Raw genomic sequence first — 21,517 nt, 5'->3', positions numbered from 1 at the left:
CCAGATGGGTTTAACAATATGTGGTGGAGGGTTATATTTAAAATCAAAACTCTTCTTGTACAATAGCCCTATGCTATTTGTTTTAACAACAATCATTGAGAAAGCCAATGAATTATGTAGTAAAAATGATTCTTTAATATGGAACAAAATCAGAGCTCAGCTCCATGGCTCCGACCATCACACTGTGTAACACTGATGGGAGGAGAACAACGACTGCCAGTAAGATCACAGTCCGCTCGGCCAAAAAACGGGAGAGGCTGAAGAAAAAAATGAAAATATGGAACGCAAAACCAACGTGCTACTGGGTTTGACCTTCAGATGTCCTCGCGCAAGTCTGCCGTCTCTGCCGCCTCACCGGGCTCTTTCGCCGCCAATCCTTAGCGGAAGACCTTGGGTGAGGTCACTGTGACGGCGGGTTTGAAGTAGCAGAGCGGCAAAAGGGTGACTTACAGCAAATTAGCATCTACATTATGGTAGAATCATGGCTTGTGCAGAAATGGCATGTTTTCCGGCATGGAATTTAGCAAGTGCGAAGAGGCTGAGGACGTCTGTGGAGCTAACCCAGTATTTACCCGATGCCATGTCAATGCAGAGACGTCAACGGAAGCACAACACACAATTGCATGGAGGAATGAAGCGACACATTAGCAGACTTGTTAAAAATGTGCATGGGGGAGGCAATTTTAAGGGCTGTTCTGGATTTCTCGCTGCAAACGAAGGGACAAGCCACTTGACCTTTAACAATCTGGCAGCTTTTGACTTGAACACGGCTATGCTGAGAGTCATTTCATATTTAAATACATCCAAATACTAAATCAGGTCATGGAGAGGCAATTGTGAATGAAAAAAATGTTTATAAATGAAAAATGTAATTACTAGTTTGTCACTAGGTAGATGTCCAATCAAGTCAAACTGGATTGGGCGTCGATTGCTTTCAATGGCAGCCAAAGAATTAAAACACAAGCATTCTTTTAAATGTTCTATTCTTGTGAAATTGTAGTTTTGATAAGTCATTAGTTGGTACATCAAAGCTCCACATACTGGAAATGTGACTGACCTGTCTGGGCCATTTTTATTTTATTTTTTTACTTCCCTTCCTCTCAGTTACTCTACCGTCTTTGCCTATGCCTGATCACTGCCTGGTCCATAGGGCTTTAAAGGGTAAAAATGAGGTGAGGAATAAAAACCGCTAATGGACACAGAATCCCAGATAGATGAAGGAGCATGGATTACTGTTAAATTAGACTCTGGAGGTGTATGCATTAACATCTGAATGGTAGAGTAAATGAACAATCGAGTGGAGGAAGTTGAAATCTATACTTGCTGGGGGATTAAAACGAAGCTTTGTAATGAAGGAGTCAAGTAGTCATGCGGGTGGGGTGCAACTGCCACCTTTGGCCAACACTATCATCCTGCACCTGAAGAAAACACCAGGGTCACATCAGAGGGAGGGATGGAAGGAGAAAAGCTTTGCACAGAGAACACTTACACTAGCCTGGACAGACAGACACAGACTTATCACACACACATTAATGCACTGAGTCCCAGTCTGCGTTCCATTGCACTCTCCCGGCTGCCTGAACCTCGCTGTGTCTTATAAAGAAAATAGGGGGGTAAAAAAAAACAGCAGCATCAGAAGAACCAACTAACAAACGGAGTCAAAACTAAGGACACACTTTGGAGCCACTGGCGAGAATAAAAAAATAAAAATAAATAAAGCAGAGCAGGGTAGAATTTAGGATTGAAAAAGCGCCAGTGGCACCGAGTTACTGCGGCAATGTCAGTAACTGGCTTTTGAACAGCTCTACAATTGCTTTAGTCTACCAAGTAGTATATACTAGGAAACCTTACCAGGCAGCTAAAATCTATACAGTACTGGCTTGTTCATATATTTATAGATATTTGTACACTTTACAAAGTTGGCAAAAGTACATAAATAAATAACTCAGTAAATACATTGAATTCAATTGTACACATCACAATAGTGTGTATCTTCGTTTCAGCACTTTTTGTCGAGTAGGTGAGCCACGGCGAGTTCAGAGAGGAGGCAAAGAAGCAGGAGTGCCAGCTGCAACTTCCCAAACGAGACCCCTCTGGGTAAAATTTGCACTAATGATTGCCTCTATCTAATCCCCAGGCTGATCACACGTGATGGCAGTGGATTGGAGCTGCTCAAAGTCTAACCAAATTATTTCTACCAGAAAGCAAAAGACTCACACGGCAGAGGATCTGGCATGGGAGATTATTTTTAGCGCATCGACAAATGAGTGTTTTCTGTCGGCCCCCCCCTTGGGATGCCCGCTACGGGATAACATTCCAAATAGAGATGCGAGCGTACCCTCTGTCCTTGCTGCAGGAATAAATGTGGTGATGGACCAAGTCTGATATCTGAACTCCACGCAACGCCTCTCTACAAATTCAGATGACAATGCAATGACTATGGCGGTTAGAATGCATCTGGCCATTTGCAAAATCCAGTCGCTTTGCCAAAGGAAAACTCAGTGAACGCCAGTAGCTGCAACACAATTGCAAATAGCCAGAATACGAACACGAAATGAGGACAACGGAAGTAGGAGACCATCTCTGCCTCAAGCTTTTCAGAAGTAGTCATCCAGTAGGGATTGTTGTATAAGTATGATGTTACCCGCTGACATTATAATGCATTACAGATCATTTTGTAGTTAATCGCTGACTTCAGCTAGTCAAGATAATGTTAGTGGCTGACATCATATAACAATCTGACTATTCCCAACTAAAGAAAATACGCAGAGAGGGCCATAAAGCGACATAATATCTTCTGATGCATGTCAAGCTTCCATTGCAAGTCTTCTATACTTTTGGAATCTGAAAATTGCCCGACCCATCTCAGCCACTATACGTGACTACTTTCTAATGCTTGTGTTCATGTTCATGTAACATGAATATTTAACCATGCCTGTTTTTTTTCTCTCAGTTTCAGATAAACATCCCAAATTAACAAGCAAAAGAGGGAGTATTTCAAACAGCTTCTCATTACTTGTTCACTGACATCCAATTTATTTTGACTGGGAGGTCAATGGATTGCCAACAGCAATATAAAAACCCACGTCGAGGTGGCAGTGTTTCTATTCATCAGTTGGCATTCACTCCCTTTTCTCTCCTCCAACGACTCGACCCACTCGACAAATATGCAGCGGACATCAAAAGCCCTTATTCAAGAAGGGCGGTTATAATCAGCATGGTCAACATCAGCACTGTTATCATGAACGTGTTTTCTTTATCATTTCAAGTGACAAAGGAAAACCCGTTGTACAACAAATGTTAACTCCCACCAACGATATTTACATAAAGTTCTCAAAAACAGAAGGAATTTCTTATCACGTTTTAAGGAAATAAATCCGACACAACAACATCGAAATACACGCACTGACCGACAATCGAATGTGAACAAAATGGAAAAATTAGTTTGTTTCTCATTATTGTTACAATTCAAATAACATTTACTTGAACCCTGATTGGGAGAAGTCACTCTGGTTTTTGACAAATGCTTTAAACAAATCAAAAGGTGAGTTTGGGGGTGGAGGCCGAGTCTGTCTGTGCCATAAAAGTAATAAAAAAAAGATCCAAAATGATGAAATCTAGTCTAATTTTACCATGACGCTGTAATTTTCCCTCCGTAATTAGATCGCAACAGCCTTATTTGAATTATACTCCGTGATTGCAGCTTTAATTTAATATTCCTCAACCACAGCAGAGTAGATGAGCTCGTACCTTTCCGAGGAAATAAGTCACTGTCACTGATTTAAATTGGTAAAAGCAGTTGAATATCTACTGAATGAAGCTATTTGAATCTAAACTAGAAAAAAAACATTTAGAAATTGCTGAAATATGATTTAAAGTAAGAAATATTTTGGTCCCAAAGACTAAAACGGTTATCAAAACAACACTGGACACCACATCCATCCTGGGAGAACTTTCATTACACAAGGGGGGGACGTGTTCTGACAAAGACAAATTATAATCAGTCTCTGAGGGATAAATTGGTTATTTGCCTGGGATGAGGCATAAACGCTTTCTTCCCTCTTCACTTGTTTGTTAGCAAGATCATGAAAAAACCTAGAAGCAGGTGTTCGTTGATGAAAATGGATTGATTTGGATTTTTTTTCAAATCTTTTGCAAGCAATCATGTTCACCATCTTTGTGTATCAGCACAAAAGTTGATGCACAGTTAAAGCCGGGAGCTTTGCAGATGCTCTAATTGTTGCACTAAATCATTCTTAGTCTAAATGAAAAAGTCTGGATCTCATTAGATTTTCCAAGTATTGAGGAGCCACTATGTGTTTATACAAGAAAGAAGGCGAAGTGCTGACCAAGCATATAACATTATTTTGCAGCCTGTTTTGGGTTAAAAGGACATAAACACTCCAGTGTTATAGTGTTTGGAATAACAGGATGCCCAGTGTGATGCACAGAGGTGAACGTCAACCTTGCATTTTTAGCTGCATAATTTAAAGATAGAAGGCTAAGGAGTCAACGCAAATCCCAGATTCTTTGCACTTAGCAACATTTTAGGTGGAAAATAATGTGTTGTTTTAGGTCGGAGAGTAAGATTTTGATTAATAAGATTTTGGATGCAATCCAAAACTGGTCTCCGGTCTAATGGTAGTTAATGATTTCAAATAAAACAAGGCGAAGTAATTCCTAAAGTTGTTGTAACTAGTGCCGTTTAACATTACTACATTCTAATGTTACTAGTTTTAGGGCTGCTGGCAAAAAGGCCTTCTTTGTTATGAAATTGTTTGGAAATCGTAGAAAGTTCATTTAAAGGTTAACTCACTCTGCTACTCTGACTATTCATGTGGTTTAGACACGTTTTTACTGTTGAAAATATCAAAACAGATCATTAAAATAGACAAGACCTGGATAATCCGGTCGTCGAGGGCCGCTGCTGGTGCAGGTTTTTGTTCAAACCGATCCAGAACAGACAGTTTAACTAATGAGATTTCTACTGAAACAAGCACCTGACTGCAATCCATTGATTGCACTTCTAAAATACCGGATTGGTGGAAAGGTTTCCACTTATGGGTTGGAACGAAAACCTGCACCCACTGTGGCCCTTTGTGGAATTAATTGCTCAGGTCTGACATGGACTGTCCTTGCCCAAGGGATGTTTTAGTTTAAACAAAGGTTAGAGAGTAATATCACAAATTTGCACTCAGTAATGTGCCGCAAAATTTTAAAAGTGCTGCACGTGTGCTGCCTGAAAACAACAAAACACTGCCCGTGTTGCTGAGAATAATTCCACATTTTTGCCAGTTTACTATCAGGACCGTCCTGATTCCTCTTCTTCTTGCGCACCATGTAATCACGCTGATAAGAAATCGCTGTAGTACTAAATCACCCATGACAAGAAATCAAATCCGTCTGCATCGAACGGTCGCTTCTAGTCCATAGCAATGGCCATCAACGGGTGTTTTGTCAATATCATTTTTTTTTTAACTAGCATGACACACTCTAATCTGGAGGTGGCACAACATTTTACATATTTACTTAACTAAAGTCCAATTCACTTAAATTGTTTGGTTTAAACAACTTAAACTAAAGCCCTAAAGACATTTTAAAGAATATGCAATCTGCCTAGTCCAAGAATTAGGCCTCCGAGGACTTCTACTACTGTAAAAGCACTACTAAACAAGTAGCTTGAAATTACTGCAAGGAGTATTAATGCTGTCTGTTGTATTTACTGAGAGGGAATTTGAGTCGACTGTGGCTGACAAAACAGGCAGCCACTGAAACATTGCTGGTTTGGAGCACCCGGGGAAAAGATTATCTGCTTCTCCACTGTCTCGCTGTCACAGATCAGCAAATCTTCAAAAATCATACGCACGGAGTGGAAAAACAGCGAGATACAAAATTCTATTCTGCTTTATTTTGGGTGTCCCCAACAAAGGCGGAATGAATCCACTCCAGCCAGACCGCTTACAGTGTGCTGAACAACATACAGTCACTCGGGTGGTGCTCTGAATGTACTTTACGCTTTATATCATAAAGATGTTGGCCTGGCGAGCCGCCAAATGACAAGCAAATGTGCGATCTCTCCTTTCTCACCCGGCAACAGGAAACCTCCACGATAAAAAAACCCAAAAAAACAAGAGACACAAAAAGGGGAGGATGAGAGCCCTTCATCCATCCCTTGTGTCCTCGTCCTCAACTCGACACCCTCAAGTCACGACGCAGAGGCGGCCTCTCCCCAATCTCCCCTTTCTCAAACTCCCCCCTTCATTTTTACCAGTACTATAATCATCATCAAAACCATCTTCAACCCCAAGGTTATTATCATTATTATCTTTTGAAAAAGTGCAGATAGAACTTCCCCGCAACCTCGTTCAGAAGGCAGGGCAGTAAAGGAGGATGGGGAAGCGATGGCAGTAAGAAGAGAGAAAGAGAAAAGAGAAGACTTCTGTTGCTTTGCTGGAACACATACACACACACATACACACGCTCGCGCACACACACACACACACACATACACACTTGCAACAGCAGGCGTTCGCTAATAGGAGATACGCCACAGAGGCAAATGGATCCAGAAGATAGAGCGATTCTCTGAGATCTTGGGCAGAACGGGGCAAAACGAGAGCACGCGGCAGCACAGAGAATTCAAAGGCTCGATACACAAATCCAAGTGAGCGCGCACATTGGAACGCATGCACACAGAACCGCACGAACGTCACGTTTGCCTTTGTTGCAAGAACATCGGAAATGAGGTCCCTCTGTGGGAAAATGACATCATCGTAGCATCTCGGGTTCGGACTTTGGGCTCGTTACACCCTGGCGTCTTCTTTTTTCTCTTTCCGTGTCAAGGGATTATTGTCTGGAAAAATAAGGAGTGATCCTTCTCGTGAGTTCATCGTGTTTCCCGCTTTCCCGGCTTCGGAAAGTTCAGTACATACATATACAGTACATATCTTTTAACCTCTATTTTTGTTTGTTCGGAGCTACGGCACAGCACCCACAGCACATGGACAACAAGGGGAAAGGCGGTGGTTGTCGGGGGGCTGGGGGCCGCTAATATTTTTGCCAGATAAATGAGATAAAAATGGGAACAATCAAGAGGCAATGAGAGAATAGAAGAGAAAAGAGGGACACGCATATTAACAACACCATCTTGAGCTCAGTTGGTTCCGTCACAAACCGAGTATTGATTGCTTTCTACGACTTGAATCAAACATTAAGATCTACTTACTTTAAGGAAAAGGAGGAGCCACATTACGGAAGTACATCGAATAAATGAATGGATACAACCACCGATATGCTATGGATAGATAGCATTTCCTATGTGTGTCTGGCTGAAGGGTTTATCAATAATATACGATATGAATGTTTATGTACATAAGGTACATAATGGACAGTAGAGTCTTCCTGGAATCATCATACACTATTATATGTATCACTTAAGATTCTCTGTGATTCCACGGGACTGGCACCTTTCAGCGGGTCAGTGGCTGCAGTGCAGTTCAGCATAGAAAAAAAACATTGGGCCTCCGCAAACAAAATGCAGAAAGGCGTATGGGCAGTGAAAATGAGGAGGAAAGGAAATTAAAAAAAAGAGGATGAAGAGCTGGAGAAGACAGGGGAAGGAGTTTTAAAGGTTCAAGAGAGCAAATGGCTAATTGTACCCGTGTTTCGCGGCCTGGCAGCAAGTCAGTCTTGTGCATAAGGACGGGACTGGGGTGGAAGGCAGGGGGCAGGGAAAGAAGGAGGAATGTGGGCGGTGCCATCAGGCCTTGAGAGCGTGCCACTGGGCCACGTTGGTGCGCGGCCGAGCCAGCATGTCCTTCCAGTGCTTGACCTCCGCTGGTCCGCTCTTCCACGAAAGATAGATCTAAGAGAATGGAGGGGGGGCATGAAAACATTTCACATTTTCAAATTGATGTCTGCAACGGCTGATTTTTTTCTAAAAAAACAGATCACATATTATAATTATTCCGAACCATCATTTCTAATCTTTCTGTCTTCGACCTTTTCAATGGGAGTATTTGCAACCGTGTGCAGTCGATTGGTCGCCGGTCTTTTGGTCGCCGTCTTTTGGTCGCCGGTCTTTTGGTCGCCCCGACCGCGACAACGAGCGACCAAAAGACCGGCGACCAAAAGACCGACGACCAAAAGACCGGCGACAAAACAAGGTAAAACAACACAGTCTACGCATCAATAAAAGCCAACAATGGCCATGAGCAGTTTCACTGAGCCGACGTGCGAGTGTATAAGAGTTTGTATGTACATGCGTTGTCCCTTTGAGAAGCTACGTCCGTCAAGGTCTTAACAAGTTCTCCAACAAAAAACAATAAAAGTCCGGGAAATTTGGAGCTTTTCTTTAGCCTAATAATTACTATGGCATTAAGTATGACTAAATAGTAATTCACAGTTTGTATTTAGGGAATTTGAGCAACGATTTAAATGGTAATTATCACTTACCTTCCGGGCGACCAAAAGACCGGCGACCAAAAGACCGGCGACCAATCGACCGTGTACCATTTGCAACGGTCATCCGTACCAGCTTCCCCCAATCAAAACAGACTCAAGGTCTCTGGTCAGCCAATGATTTCACTAATCGCCCAAAAGGGTTAATTACAGCTACATTTTTTACCAATTATGTTAGACTGAAAATGTGAAAGTCATAAGTGTATAATAATAATACATCTTTTTTTACTGCCTGGCTAGGGATGAGCAGGCAAAGGGCATCGCCTGTAGTCTGCTACAGTTCAACTAATTAACTAACTTAGGAGCGCTGTCTCTTGCTCGATTTTTATTCAGACCAGCAGAAAGCGCAAAATTTTAATAATTTACCTTTCTCTATGTAAATGTGGCGTAATGTTAAATCCCTTCGACCGACAGGTGCCCTAGGAAAGTCAGCATTTTCGTATATAATTTTGAAGATGCATAGGGCAGCAGTGTTGTGCCGAGGGGGAGGGGGGAAAAGCACATTACGTATTTCAATCAAGTGACAGTTAAGATGACTGATGTTGTTTATCTGTATGCTGTTATGTGTATATGGTAAATATGTATGAGGGACTGTATCATTGCTCCAAACTGTGGACGTTTTAACATTTGCACGTAACCTGCGGTAAAAATTTGAAGGGCGCGTTCTTGTCGTAATAAAGGGCAACAACAGCAAAGCCAACGCGCAGACTTTACCTTGCCGATAACATCATTGCGGCTGAGCCTGTCCTTGTCCATGACAGTGATGATGATGGTGGTCTCTCTCAGCACATGGGCGGGAACGTCGAAGGGGAAGGACTCATTGAAGACGGGGTTGAGACAGCGCTTCATCGTCACTGTCTTTTTCTTCTCTACGCGTCTGTCTTTGTGCATCAACCAAACCTTTACGTACGGATCTGCGATGCAGAAGCAACATGTGGCATGTTACTTAGCGGAAAAATTGTCACCTGAGCTAAAAATTAAAATTAAATTTATTCTTTAAAAAATAGCCAATCAGGTAAAGGTCCTATAAACTCAAATGAAAGTAAATAAATTGTTCAAATGGGTGAAAGTAAAGACTGTGGTTGTTAATAACTTATCAAATTTGAATGAAAATATTAAGTAAGCTTGTCCTGTTAGTGGTACGATTTAACCCCCAGAAATGTCACCACTAAGCCACAAACACGGACAATAACTGTTTGTATCTCTCAGTTAGTCAACACTTTTCCTGGTTAAGTAAACCAAAACTTGACTATTTATGTAGGAAATGTTTTGGCCCTTTAGTTCAAATTCAGACTGCCACTGTACTGTTAAAAATACCTTTTTGGGCTTGTGTATATATTTGCCCGTTTGGACCAATCTCTGATATCAAGTGGAGGGCCACAACATATCACCCTGTGGGCCTCAATTGGCCACCAGCCCGCAGTTTTGACTCCTCTACTCTAAATGTTCTCCCATGGGCTGCAGAGCAAGAATTAGAAAGGGAAAAGAAATGGCATCCAATGAACAAGGTCTACCTGAGGTGCCCCCAATATCCATGGCTTTGAGATTACGGGCTTTGATGATGTTCACAGTGATGGTGTTGCCACTGGGATTATAACAGAGAGACAGCAGCAAGTCCCCTCGCCTCCCCTACGGAAGACACGCATGAATCGTTTATCAGCTAATATCTCATTTTGCAAAGGAATATCAAAATCCACATTTTTCACTATCACCTATTATACATATAATCGTCCATAAAACATAAAAGTGTTGGTTTAAAGATGCAATCAATGCTGCTCTAGGTAGATAGCGCTGGCATGTCCAGTCAAAAAAATTTTTATTATCATGCGCCGCAATGGCTGTCCCTCCCCCACTTACACTGCCATCACTGCAGGGCTTGAGTTCCTTCCAGAAGGTCTTTATCTGACCCAATTCCACTTTGTTAAGTGGAATTGAGACCTCTCCAATAGGGTCATTTCTGCTGAATCGGTCATAGTCCAACACCTGAAGGTAAAGTGTGCGCTCTCTGACCTTCTCATAGGGGAAACCTAAAGAACAAAGGAGATGAGGTTCTTAAATGTATTGAAGAGCCTCCACTTTCTGTAATTACTGGTGGGAAAGTGCTAATGAAAATAGACACTATTTTCTGATCGAACATTTGAAAAAGGTGAAGACATTGGAAAATGAAAGTGAAAGAAAACGATAAACACCTTCAAACAGGAATGTTTCGTTCCAGTGAGGGTTTAAGTTCTTCCTCTTGACTTTCGTCTCCAGCTTGTGCTTCTTATCAGGCAGCAGGTAGATTTTAACGAAAGGATCTGAAGTACCCGAGAAGTCCTTGGCTGGAAGTTCCTGACCCCTGAGAAGTTTGACTGTGAGGGTCGTGTTCTGGAAGCTGTAGCCTATGCTGAACTGGATCCGACCCAGTTTCTCACTGATAGGCCCCTCACCGTCGTCATCCTCTGAACCTGGAGACAGCTGTAACGGCCGCAAGTGCGTATAAACTCAAAACGTTGATATGCAGCAGTGATAAAACCAGTTCAGGTACGGGGCAAACACCAAGACCTCGATTTTCCTGGCTAGTGCAAGGCTGATGCAGTACACTATTTGTATTTTGCATTATGGAGTCATTATACGGATTGATCGAATATAAATTGAACATTATTTTTTCAAAAGGAACCTATTGCTGGCCCGATTTCCCTGAGTTTCCAACTACACTGAATTAAAAAAAAAAACTACATTTCTTACTTGTTTTGGCCCCACAAAAAAAGAAGAGAAAAGTGATTCAAAATATGTTTGATAAAACAAAATAAATCTGGAGCTGATTTTTTCAATAGTATTTAACTTATTGCATGCCGTTGATGGCGACAGACTATCAATTTAAAGTTCATTGAGTGCCCTGTAAGATATTATATACCATGGAGGAAAAGAGTTAAACTGACATATGTGTGCAGGGAGAGGCCGTCTTACCATCACCATATCTCCGGTGAGGGAGTTCGCCAGATCGGTGACAGAGGAGTGTCCATCAGCATCGGGGGGTTGGCCTTTGGGGCTGTTGGCTGGCTTGTTGCCCCTGGAAGCACAAAAACACAGTGACGAGATGGACCACACAAAGTCGTCGCGAGAAAGAGAGAATGTCTGAGTCCAACCTCCACCTGTTTGGCACATGAAAACTACCTATCAGAAACAACCAATTGAATCCAAATTTGTTTGGGGATAGATGTCGTTTCAAAGGTGATTATTCATTCTCTAGCTTTCTATCACGGCAGCCAAATCAGATCTGCTAAAAAATCCACAGAACAACAACGGATGCTAGAACTGAGGACATTTGATGTGCGGAGTTGCATTTGATGGAACTTGGAATCTCAAACGACCGTACATATGTTCACTCTGGCAAACATCCATACCTCCTACAAGAAAGTGATGTCCAAAATAACACTGTTTTGAAAGATGAAGCGCTAAATTTCTATTTGTTGAAACTAATTCCTTGGTCCTGGGAGGACATGGACAAGACACCTGGATACAATATGAAAATGACATACAATACATTAACAACATGATAGTACTACAAACACACAGGACAAACATGTATAGCGACATGGAAAAGACTGGACATTTAGACAACGGATATTTTTCGTAGTGTTTTTAAATCGGCCAGGAGTCAGCTTGATCATAAACAAATGTCATTTAACAAATAAAAGAAAAACAAACAGAGATTTGACATGGCAGAGCTGATTCTTGAATATGAATAGATTTCACCACCTGTTCCATCACATGAGAAAACATCGAGACGCAATTAACACTTTGGAGTTCATACAGCATGAAAACGAGGTGTATAGTACAGAATGAAACGGCAAGAGACAATACAATTGAGATAGTTGACATGAAATTAAAGAAAGCATGTAATATAAGAAAATACAAATATCGAAACATCCTGACCAATACAACGTGACACTTTGGAGAACGGCACTCCATACAAAATTCACATTAGATAGATTTTAAGAAAATAAAAGGCACAAATGAGGAGAGAAGAACCAACTCAAACGAGAGGATGCAGAAAGTTGAAGACACAAACTTGACACAAATCATAAGAGCCGTAGATAAGAGAAGGTCTGACAAAGAATGTAAGAAAGAGAAAATCAAGCAAAGAAACATTTGTCTGTATAAGAAGAGGTATCAAGTATTAATAGCATGAACAGTGAGGTCACAAAAACCAAAAAGAAAACAGAGTGAGATTGTTACAAACACCACATTAGAGAGAAAAAAAGAGAGCTGCAAGAAAAGATAGGGAATGAAGGAAGGAAAGCCTGGAAACACAAGAGAGGCTTAGTTTGGTCAGTCTGATAAGTATCAAAAATAAGATAGCAAAATAAAGAGCTCTGCACATACAATCTATCCAAGAGTAGACAAAGGAAGACACATGCTGAAGGGAGAGAACACAAAAGAAAAGAACAATAACACAATTATTAAAGAGCAGAAACAGATATGAAAAATAAATTAGTCATGGGATAAATATGAAATGAAAGGAATTGGAGGATACTAAAAGCAATACATCACCGGATAATGTACTTTGGTAAAAACGAAGCAAATGCACGTTTAGAGTGTTACAAAAGAGGGTCTTGCTTGAAATGATGGAATGCCAACTTGACTCGAGCTTGATTTCCCAACTATTTGGCAACACTCTAAAAGTGAAAACTGGGATTACAAGGGCCAAGCACAACCTGGCATTGGCTACATATGCATATATGACATATGCAAGTACGTAGGTATCACTCACGTGAGTGAGGGCAATGCCTTGGACAGGCAGGAAACAAAGAGCCCATAAACACGTCTGTCTGTCTGGCCAGCATCTGTCATTTGTTTGGAATTCATATTGCTTTTTGAATTTTATCTAAACACCAAATTTCATGTTGAATGAATTCATGTGTACTTTTTTGCAGACATAAGGACAGAACTGGAGAAAATATACTGACAAAAAGACAGACAGAAAAAGCAGCGCAACGGGACGAGCACACAATCATAGCAATGGAATTGGGGGGGAAGGAGGGATGTTAACCAATTGCGGAAGGGAGGGGATTGTTATCAATTGGTGTTAGTTGGATTAGTGGACAAGAGAGGTCGTTCCATCTTATAGGGGCCTATTTTTTTTTTTTTTTTTAAGCGACAGGAAAAATACATCTCAAGCTCTAAAGCACAATCTGAGACTGAGTTCATGGGAGCTCTGAAGCAGAAGGTGATTCTTGGGATTTAGAGTAAAGCAAGGCACCTCCTTCCTCCTCCACTTCCAAGTAGTATCTGTGGGAGGACTGGGGGGGAAGACCCTCAATTATTCATTCTCTTTCATGCTTCACTCAGGGGCTCGTAACATTCTCAGGTACAGGAACTCCTGCGATGGCTTTTCCTACCACTCTGCTCTACAGCTCTTCCGGTAACTCCTGGTTCTCCCCGTGGTTCTTTTAACGAAAGTGTCCGAATTGCACATGAGCAGGAGGAAATACTTCTGTCCCCTCCCTTGATTTCAAATTAGGACTGCTTTTAGGTCAATCAAATCACCCCCGAAGTCTGGGAAACGACTCATTTAGGTAGCCAACGCATTTTGGTCTCAACCCTTTAGGGCTGGACAATGATGTTCTTGATATGTTAGAGCCCGCAGTTTTCAACAGTAGCCAGTAGAAGGCACAGTTGACACGAGTTCAGATCAGATACTGCTGCAGCTCAGAAAGTGGGCTGTTGGCATAGCAACAGATTATAGAAACATAGATCATACATATTGGGATGGAGGGGGTGGGGGGTGGTTGGGGGTGAGGCAGTTGGAAGTGGGTGCAGGGGCAGGTCTAATTTGAGGGGTGCAGGAAACAGGCAAACACAATGAAAACATAGAATTTAGGATATATGACAGGTACTGGTGAGAGCCTCGCGGACACACATTCACACAAACACACGTGGAGGCAGGCGGGGACACTTTTGGGTTTCACCGTCCTGTGATACTATCCTGTTTAGTTACCTGACTGAGGGCCAGCAGCTCGAAGAAGGGGTTTGGGGGTAGGGGGACAGACACTCCGCTTCAAGGCTGGAGAGAGACGCGGAAAAAAAAAACAACCCAGCCCCTCTTTTTCCATCTCAAAACCACAAGACACACTCAAAATAACGCCTGGTTGTCTATTTCTTCTATCTCGTAACTTCGCCGACTAAAATAAGGGGCCGTGTTTGACACTCCCTAGTCACAGCTAAAGCAATGCTCCCGCAGCCCATCCCCGTGAACGCTCAGCCAGTCATCCCTGATTCTCGACCACCCCTCCAGACCAAAAGACAGATGCTTTCACTATTCACTAATTGCTGCCCCAATGTCAAGGCAGTAAATGTGACTTAAATAGTGACATCTGCTGAAATCCTCTTTGGAAGGAGAGGCAACATGGGAGGCACTAAATGTTGCTTTCTGTGTGTCTGCCTCCTATAAAATGAGCTCCTAAATGCTGTTGCACCAGTTGGAAAATACTGCTCGATTTAAATCATTTTGTGTTCAAAGCAGCTGTCCGGAAGATCAAAAACAACGCGGTCCTCTTTTGCGCTGACTTGAAGGGATATGATTTCACACGGATACGCCTCGAACATAATGCATGTGTGTCAAGGCGGGCTAGACCGGGAGGTGGTATTTAATCATTTGCAAAAGAGAGTTGTTTGTGTGTTTACTGCATGAAAACCACTGTCTCCAATCAAAGTTAATCCTCCCATTCCCTTTAAATGCAGTAGAATAGGAACATAAATAGTCCCATGAGAGACAGAGCAGTTCATCATTCAGACTTGCTGCTCGATTATTGCTTTTCATTATTTCCTCACATTAAATTCATTGTTTCTACTGTTTTTGGAATGCGAGAGGAAATCAGACTACCCAGAGAAATCCCACACAAGCCCGGAGATGGCATGCAAACTCCACGCAGGAGGACTACTGACCTGGGATCGAACCCAGGACCCCAGAACTGTGAAGCCGACACGCTAACCACTCATCTCCCGGGCTGCCCACAAATCCATGGGAAAGTTGCACAGATTTTGCAAAGGTCTTAAAGGACACACCTTTGCTATCTGCCACCTCAACGGTACAACCACTAAATGTTTTGAATTCTGCTTCAAATAGAAGAACAAGACACACTTAAATCACATCTAAATCTGCTAACTGCACAACTCACTGTCCATTTATTTGAATTGGAAATAAGATGGCGCTTAAATGTAAGAATGCAACCCATCGATTTGTCAGGCGTTCTCAAATTCGACGTCAAGAGTGAAGTACATTCCCCCCCGGAAATGCCACATGGCAAATTACGCATATCTTCTTTTAATGGTTGAGGTTAGAATAAAGGTCACAGCCTCCATCTGTCATGTTGGATTGTTGCTGTTTACATCCAGTCAGTAAGTAAGAGTCACTATCAAGTCATAAAATATATAATGCATTGTATAGCACACTGGGCAATAAACAGACACTCTCACAGAGTGCATGCAATCTTTCAGGCTGGGAAATTTGCATCTCTATCTATTAATATCTCCCAGATGTATTCTAAAATAAGCAACGTCTCCGCTGGCTTACACAAAATGATGCAACATCTACAGTTGAATAATTGAAGGGCCAAAGGCAAGTGGATTGAATGTTAATGTGGCACACGTATACTTTCCCGAACCGCTATCTTCATTGGACGGCTGTCTCACTCCACACACAGAGATCTAGATTCCAAGCTCTTGGGGAATGTAGTTTCTCTTTATAGCAACACTGAAGGAGCGTGTACTGTATAGGTTCACTGAATCGGAACGCAATTGTATGAGTAAAGACCAATGAGGCATTAACTTGCCACTCTAACATTCTAATCAAGCTTTTATAATTGAAACAAATCCACATTTGCTTGCGTCACTTATATCTCAATAAGCTAGACTCAAATTATAATATCAGATTTTCCATTCCGTGTGAATTCATCGACTTTTTTTCCAGGCAAATGTAGAAAATTGTTTGTAAGCCCAAGCTCCGCCTCCTAAACTCACCGGCATATGGAACCCTTTTATCACATTTTTATCGCGTGGTCGCGCATGTACAAGCTCGCTGGTAGTGCTTAATGAATATCGCGGCCTATATCTTATACCCCGTAGGGATGTTGCCATGTATGTTTAGTTGGCTTTCAAGTTCAGCAAAGGAACAACTTAAGCATTAACATTCTACTAAAAGGCAAATTGTAGACCCATTATGCATATATATTTGACCCATTCATACTTGCTGTTTATTTACTTTTAACTCATCCGCTACTATTCACAGGAATATCTTTTTCTAAGCAAGGTTAGAAGTGCCGTGAAAAATTCCATTATGAGATCAAATATAGATCTAGTGTTAATTCGCTGTTCCAATTTAATCTAGAATATTGATTTAAAACATAATTGTGCAATAATGCACGGTTTAATATTGATGACATGGGGTTGCTAAAATATGGATTTGGCTCATTATTGTTCAGCATTTTAAGCAGTTCTTTGTAAACTGTGATTTGAGTTCACGTTGAAGCATCCAAAACATTTTCTTTTCCATTTAGGGTGTTTATAGCCATGATTTCAAACAATATGTAGTCTTTCAGTGCATATGGATGAATGGAGGGTACGTTTGATACAAAAACACAGATATGGAGAAAGTGATCTGAAAGTGAATGCTGCCTTGTCTCCACCTTGGCGCAGCCCGTAGATTAAAATAAGCAACCGGAAGCTGGATGTTTGGATTAGTCTGACATATGTAAATACTCCGAGTAAGCATGACCTCTCTGAAAGTCTTGACAGAGCTTCACATTCAGCATCCAAGCAAAAAAAAAAAATCGCTCATTATCGCACTTTAGTGTGTAATTTGTCTATAGGCAAACAAAAAATAGGGCGCTGGAGAGGAATCAATTAGCAAACATGAGGGACACCCAAGCTCGGCAAAAGGTTATGACATTTGAATTTTTCCAATAGCGCGAAAAGCTTCCTTTCCTTCTTTTTAAAATTCAATTTCCAATAAATTACATCAACCTTGGGTTAATCTACATGCGCTGAATAGCAGCTAATCAAGGTGAGCAGTTGAGGCTCTGCGCTGGAGTGCAGAGCAACCTTGCAGCGCCTGGCTTTTGTTGGTCCTATTAGTGGATTTCACAAGGCATTAAAGGAGGTTTCCAGGTGAGCACAATGGCGACAGAAGCTAGGTGTAATATGCAGAAAATGGCAGAAAGGGATAATTCTCTGTGACTGAATTTCACGGGGAGTCTGGGCAACAGAGATAGTTTTGACATTCATAAAAGAGGTATTCTTTCAAAAAGAATATTTTCATGCTTGCTGTGCGGAATTAAACTCCGGGGAAAAACCTGCGGTGCGATTTGCTAGTACTTTGACTTTTTTAACATGGGCTTGCTTTTCCTTAAAAGCAATTGCAGCCATGCTGGGAGGGTCTTTTACAATAACCGAAAGACATCAAGACGTCTTGTATGTTCGTTCGTTGTGTAAGATTGATCCAATGTCTTGGAAGAGAACTCTAGTTTCATGTCTTGTACATCTCATGGTGATGAAACACCTGTGAGTGAGACATAATTGGTGTGACAAATATAATGAATTTGTTCACCCTACTATGCTATTGTATCATGTATCTCCAAATTGTCTCCAATTTGTCACGGAATAGTGCAGTGAGATTTCTTGAGGGGGGGCTAATGGGCCAGCGAGAGAACTCAAACGTGCTGCTTATGCCAAGCATTTGACCGTTGTTCTGAGGCTGAGGCTGAAAAAATTCTGTGAAACTGCCTGGATTCGTGCACGACACACACTAGCTTTGTTTTACAAGCAGAAACCACCGCTGCGATTTGTAATGCTTGAAATGTTCAGCTTTCCCCAACTGAATTCCAGTACACAAGGCTTAAGCAATTATTTTGGAAGATGAGAGTAATGGGTCCTCGTAGATGAGTGGAAATCTTTTGGCTTCTAGTGTGTAAGGTGGCAGATAAGGAAAGGCTTTATTTTTAGCAGCATATTTATGTAAGCGACGAACATGTTGTGAAATAATGAGAAGGCTCGGTGGGCCCTTGGTGGAGCTACACAGGCAGGACTCTCAGAGCAGCAGAGGGTGATTGAAGGCAGCTAATGAGCATGAGGCAGAGAAAAAAAGACAGAAGAAGATGGGACGTGAATAACAAAAGTGTGAAAATATAAAGGAAACGTGAGAACTAAAGGGTGGCAAGAGTGAAATGACAAACAGAGAAGGGAAACGACAATGGAGGACAATACGGTCGTGATTATCATTCCAGATTTTTTTTAAAGCTCTGCTTTGGGAAAGTGTGATTTTATTTTATGCAAATTCTTTGTAGTCTTTTATTTAGTTTTAGGGAAAGGACTAGAGCAGGGTTTCCCAACCTTTTTTGAGCTGTGGCACACTTTTTGCATAAAAAAATGTCAAGGGACACCACCAGCTGAAACTTAAAACTATATGTTGCCAATATTAACAATATAAAGTTGTTCTAATCAAAGGTTTTTCCAACAGGAATCAAATAATCACCCCAAATGATTCCAAAATCAATGGACCTAATGTCATCAAAAGTTGCCAACACAATTTCTGGTTCGAGTGATGCAAAAATAATCAATGTAAGGTTTTTCATCTCATAATTTCAGGACTTTTTCTCCCAAAATTACTTCAATCTCTTAACATTACACAAAGAGAATAGTACAATCTATGATGTAATGTTCATCACATTTTAATTTTAACGTCATAATAGTTCAATTTTAAACTCGTCATATTAAGCTTTGTCTCTGGGAATTTGACAATGTATTACTTGTAATTTCCCACGGCACACCTGACCATCGCTCACAGCACACCAGTGTGCCGAGGCACGTTGGTTGGGGAAACACTGGACTAGAATACCCCCATGTGCAACTGATCCTGAAGCTGATATGATATATGAAGTGATTATTGCTTTTACAGCTAACATTCAAAGCACTTTACCATTTGACTGATTCCAAAATTACAGGCATCTTTTTCCCCACGTGTATTTGCCCTGTCATCTCTATTTATTTCTGTATCTATCTGCGATGCTATTTCAGCGCCAGTCTTTTATCAGAAAGCATTTAAGTGTCCTGTTTCACTATGAGACACATCTTGATGCTTTCCTCTCCCTTGCTTTAAGAAATCCTCTCTAAGCCTTTCCTAGATATCCCATTCTTTGATTTGCCATCCTTTACACGCTCCCTAAAACAAACTCACACACACAGGCACTCTGATACATTATCTGGTACCTCTTCTCGAGGGGAGGTTCCTGACTCGCTGCCGGGACTGTCTGCTGCGTTTCTTGCAGGTCAGGGATATTGGCAAAGTCGTCTTGCTCGGCCACACCGATGGCCAAAGACAGGACCACCAGCTTCCCTTCGCTGGCTCCCCAGAAAACAAATATCGGATAAGAAGGGGAGAGAGAGAGAGAGAGAGAGAGAGAGAGAGAGAGAGAGAGAGAGAGAGAGAGAGAGAGAGAGAGAGAAAGGAGAACAGAAGCAAAGTGTCGAGAGAATCCAGCACACAGAGGATCCGGTGCATGTGGGGGGTGAGGGGGAGAAGAAAAGTCCATTAAGGTAAGGACAGCAGCGCTGTGACAGGACATTTCAGGAGAGAGAACAAACCGCCATCGGAAAGAAAATGGTCCTTTAAGAGAAACTTAGGAACATTAGAGAGGACGCTAACATGTTGTCCAGGGAAGGATATTACTGTGTCTGAAATGAAAAAACAAATTAAAAACTAATATGGCAATGTGTAAATTGAACCGCCGGTGGGCTACAGAGAAAACTACCAATCAATTGTAATGGTTTGAAATATCATCAATGTTCAGAACTCCACTGCATTTGGATTCAATTTAGATTGACTTGAATTTTCTGTCATCTATGTACATTTTGGGTTCACAATGTAACCTTTTTTGGATACTTTGTGTCATATTTTTGTTCTTCGGCAAGTTAAGACTAAATTGACAATTGTACTAATGTGCAGCCTTGCAATACGAGTTTTACTTGTTGCGTAACAATGCTTGTAAATCACAATACTAATGTCAAATTGTCTTTCTAAATTGAAACTAAGACAAACATTACTAATCCATATTCTCCCCTGAATCAAAAAAAAGTATTTCATAATACGGAAATCTAGTCGAGGCAAAATCTGACCAAATTGCACCACCAGCCTGTATTTAATTTACCATTTGAGTTCATGTTATATTTGCCAAATAAAACCAATGAAAAAACAAAAAAAAATGAATAAATACATTTAAATCATGTATTATTAAGAAGCAACTTTACTAGAGAGAAAACTGCTCCCTTGGAAAGAAAAGAAAGACTTCACAATGTATATCCGCAAAACCAGGTATGCCCACAGACATGATCTAATTTAGTCAAACTGTGAAGAATTAAGGCTTGCTAAATGTAAATATTTAACATTTCAAAGTAAAATCTATCTTGGTCAAACATACGCTCCCCCCAACATGGCTTCTGTGTTCCTTGGCCAGAGTTAGTATTGAATTAAGCCTCATTACTAGGATCTGGACTAATTGTTTCTATTTGAGCGTCTAGAGGTGCTCGCAGTATGTCACCACTTTTCTGGGTCACTGCTCCATCGCCCGCCATGCTGCACTACTCACACTTCTCTATTCAGCCTCACTTCCTACCACAAATCCTCCACATCCATCGTCTTAACCATTCTGCCTCCTCATCGCTTCCTTGTCACATACACCCACACATTGATAGCTTAAGCCGCTGATGCCACTACCGTACCCTCGCTTAGAAAATATGGTACTGTCAGGCTGGAGAAACAGATCCCCTTTTTCTTTCTTATATGCAATTCAGAGCTTTTCTTGCTTAACGATTAAGCTTTTTAATCATTTTGAGCTGCAGGTATGTCTAAATGACTAGTTCTCTAACATTACTGTCGTCCTAGGTATGTCTCAGGTCGTAATTCCTCCCCCATTACTTACTTAAAATGGCAACCCAGTACTGTCTAATTAACATTAAGAATAGCCTAAAACTGGGAATGGATTATACATGGTTGGATTAGGCTTCACAAAAAGTTTTATAA

The 21,517-nt window shown here is 41.3% G+C and overlaps 2 protein-coding genes across 7 annotated transcripts in view; both read right to left on the bottom strand.

Moving 5' to 3' along the window:
• Window positions 1-7,748, bottom strand: part of myrf (myelin regulatory factor) — a 59,287-nt gene extending 51,539 nt beyond the window's left edge. The window contains exon 1 of the mRNA XM_077595623.1: window positions 7,659-7,748. The gene's annotated coding sequence lies outside the window, so the exon portion shown is untranslated. The remainder of the gene's footprint in view (window positions 1-7,658) is intronic.
• syt7a (synaptotagmin VIIa) overlaps window positions 113-21,517 on the bottom strand; it is a 69,719-nt gene continuing 48,314 nt past the window's right edge. For 4 of the 6 annotated variants that reach the window (XM_077595634.1, XM_077595631.1, XM_077595633.1 and 1 more), the window contains 7 exons: window positions 19,708-19,839; window positions 11,410-11,512; window positions 10,650-10,917; window positions 10,318-10,487; window positions 9,975-10,089; window positions 9,175-9,374; window positions 113-7,864 (listed from right to left, as the gene is read on the bottom strand). In XM_077595634.1, coding sequence (XP_077451760.1) covers window positions 7,760-7,864; window positions 9,175-9,374; window positions 9,975-10,089; window positions 10,318-10,487; window positions 10,650-10,917; window positions 11,410-11,512; window positions 19,708-19,839 — 1,093 coding nt within the window. In that variant the 3' untranslated portion in view covers window positions 113-7,759. Of the gene's footprint in view, window positions 7,865-9,174; window positions 9,375-9,974; window positions 10,090-10,317; window positions 10,488-10,649; window positions 10,918-11,409; window positions 11,513-19,707; window positions 19,840-21,517 lie in introns of those variants that run through there. The other 2 variants (XM_077595632.1, XM_077595635.1) reach the window with 2 other exon arrangements.

Source organism: Stigmatopora argus, chromosome 3, assembly GCF_051989625.1.
Source record: "Stigmatopora argus isolate UIUO_Sarg chromosome 3, RoL_Sarg_1.0, whole genome shotgun sequence".
Lineage (NCBI taxonomy): Eukaryota > Metazoa > Chordata > Actinopteri > Syngnathiformes > Syngnathidae > Stigmatopora > Stigmatopora argus.
The sequence above is the reverse complement of the archived record's forward strand: the minus strand, read 5'-3'. Positions and strand labels throughout refer to the sequence as shown.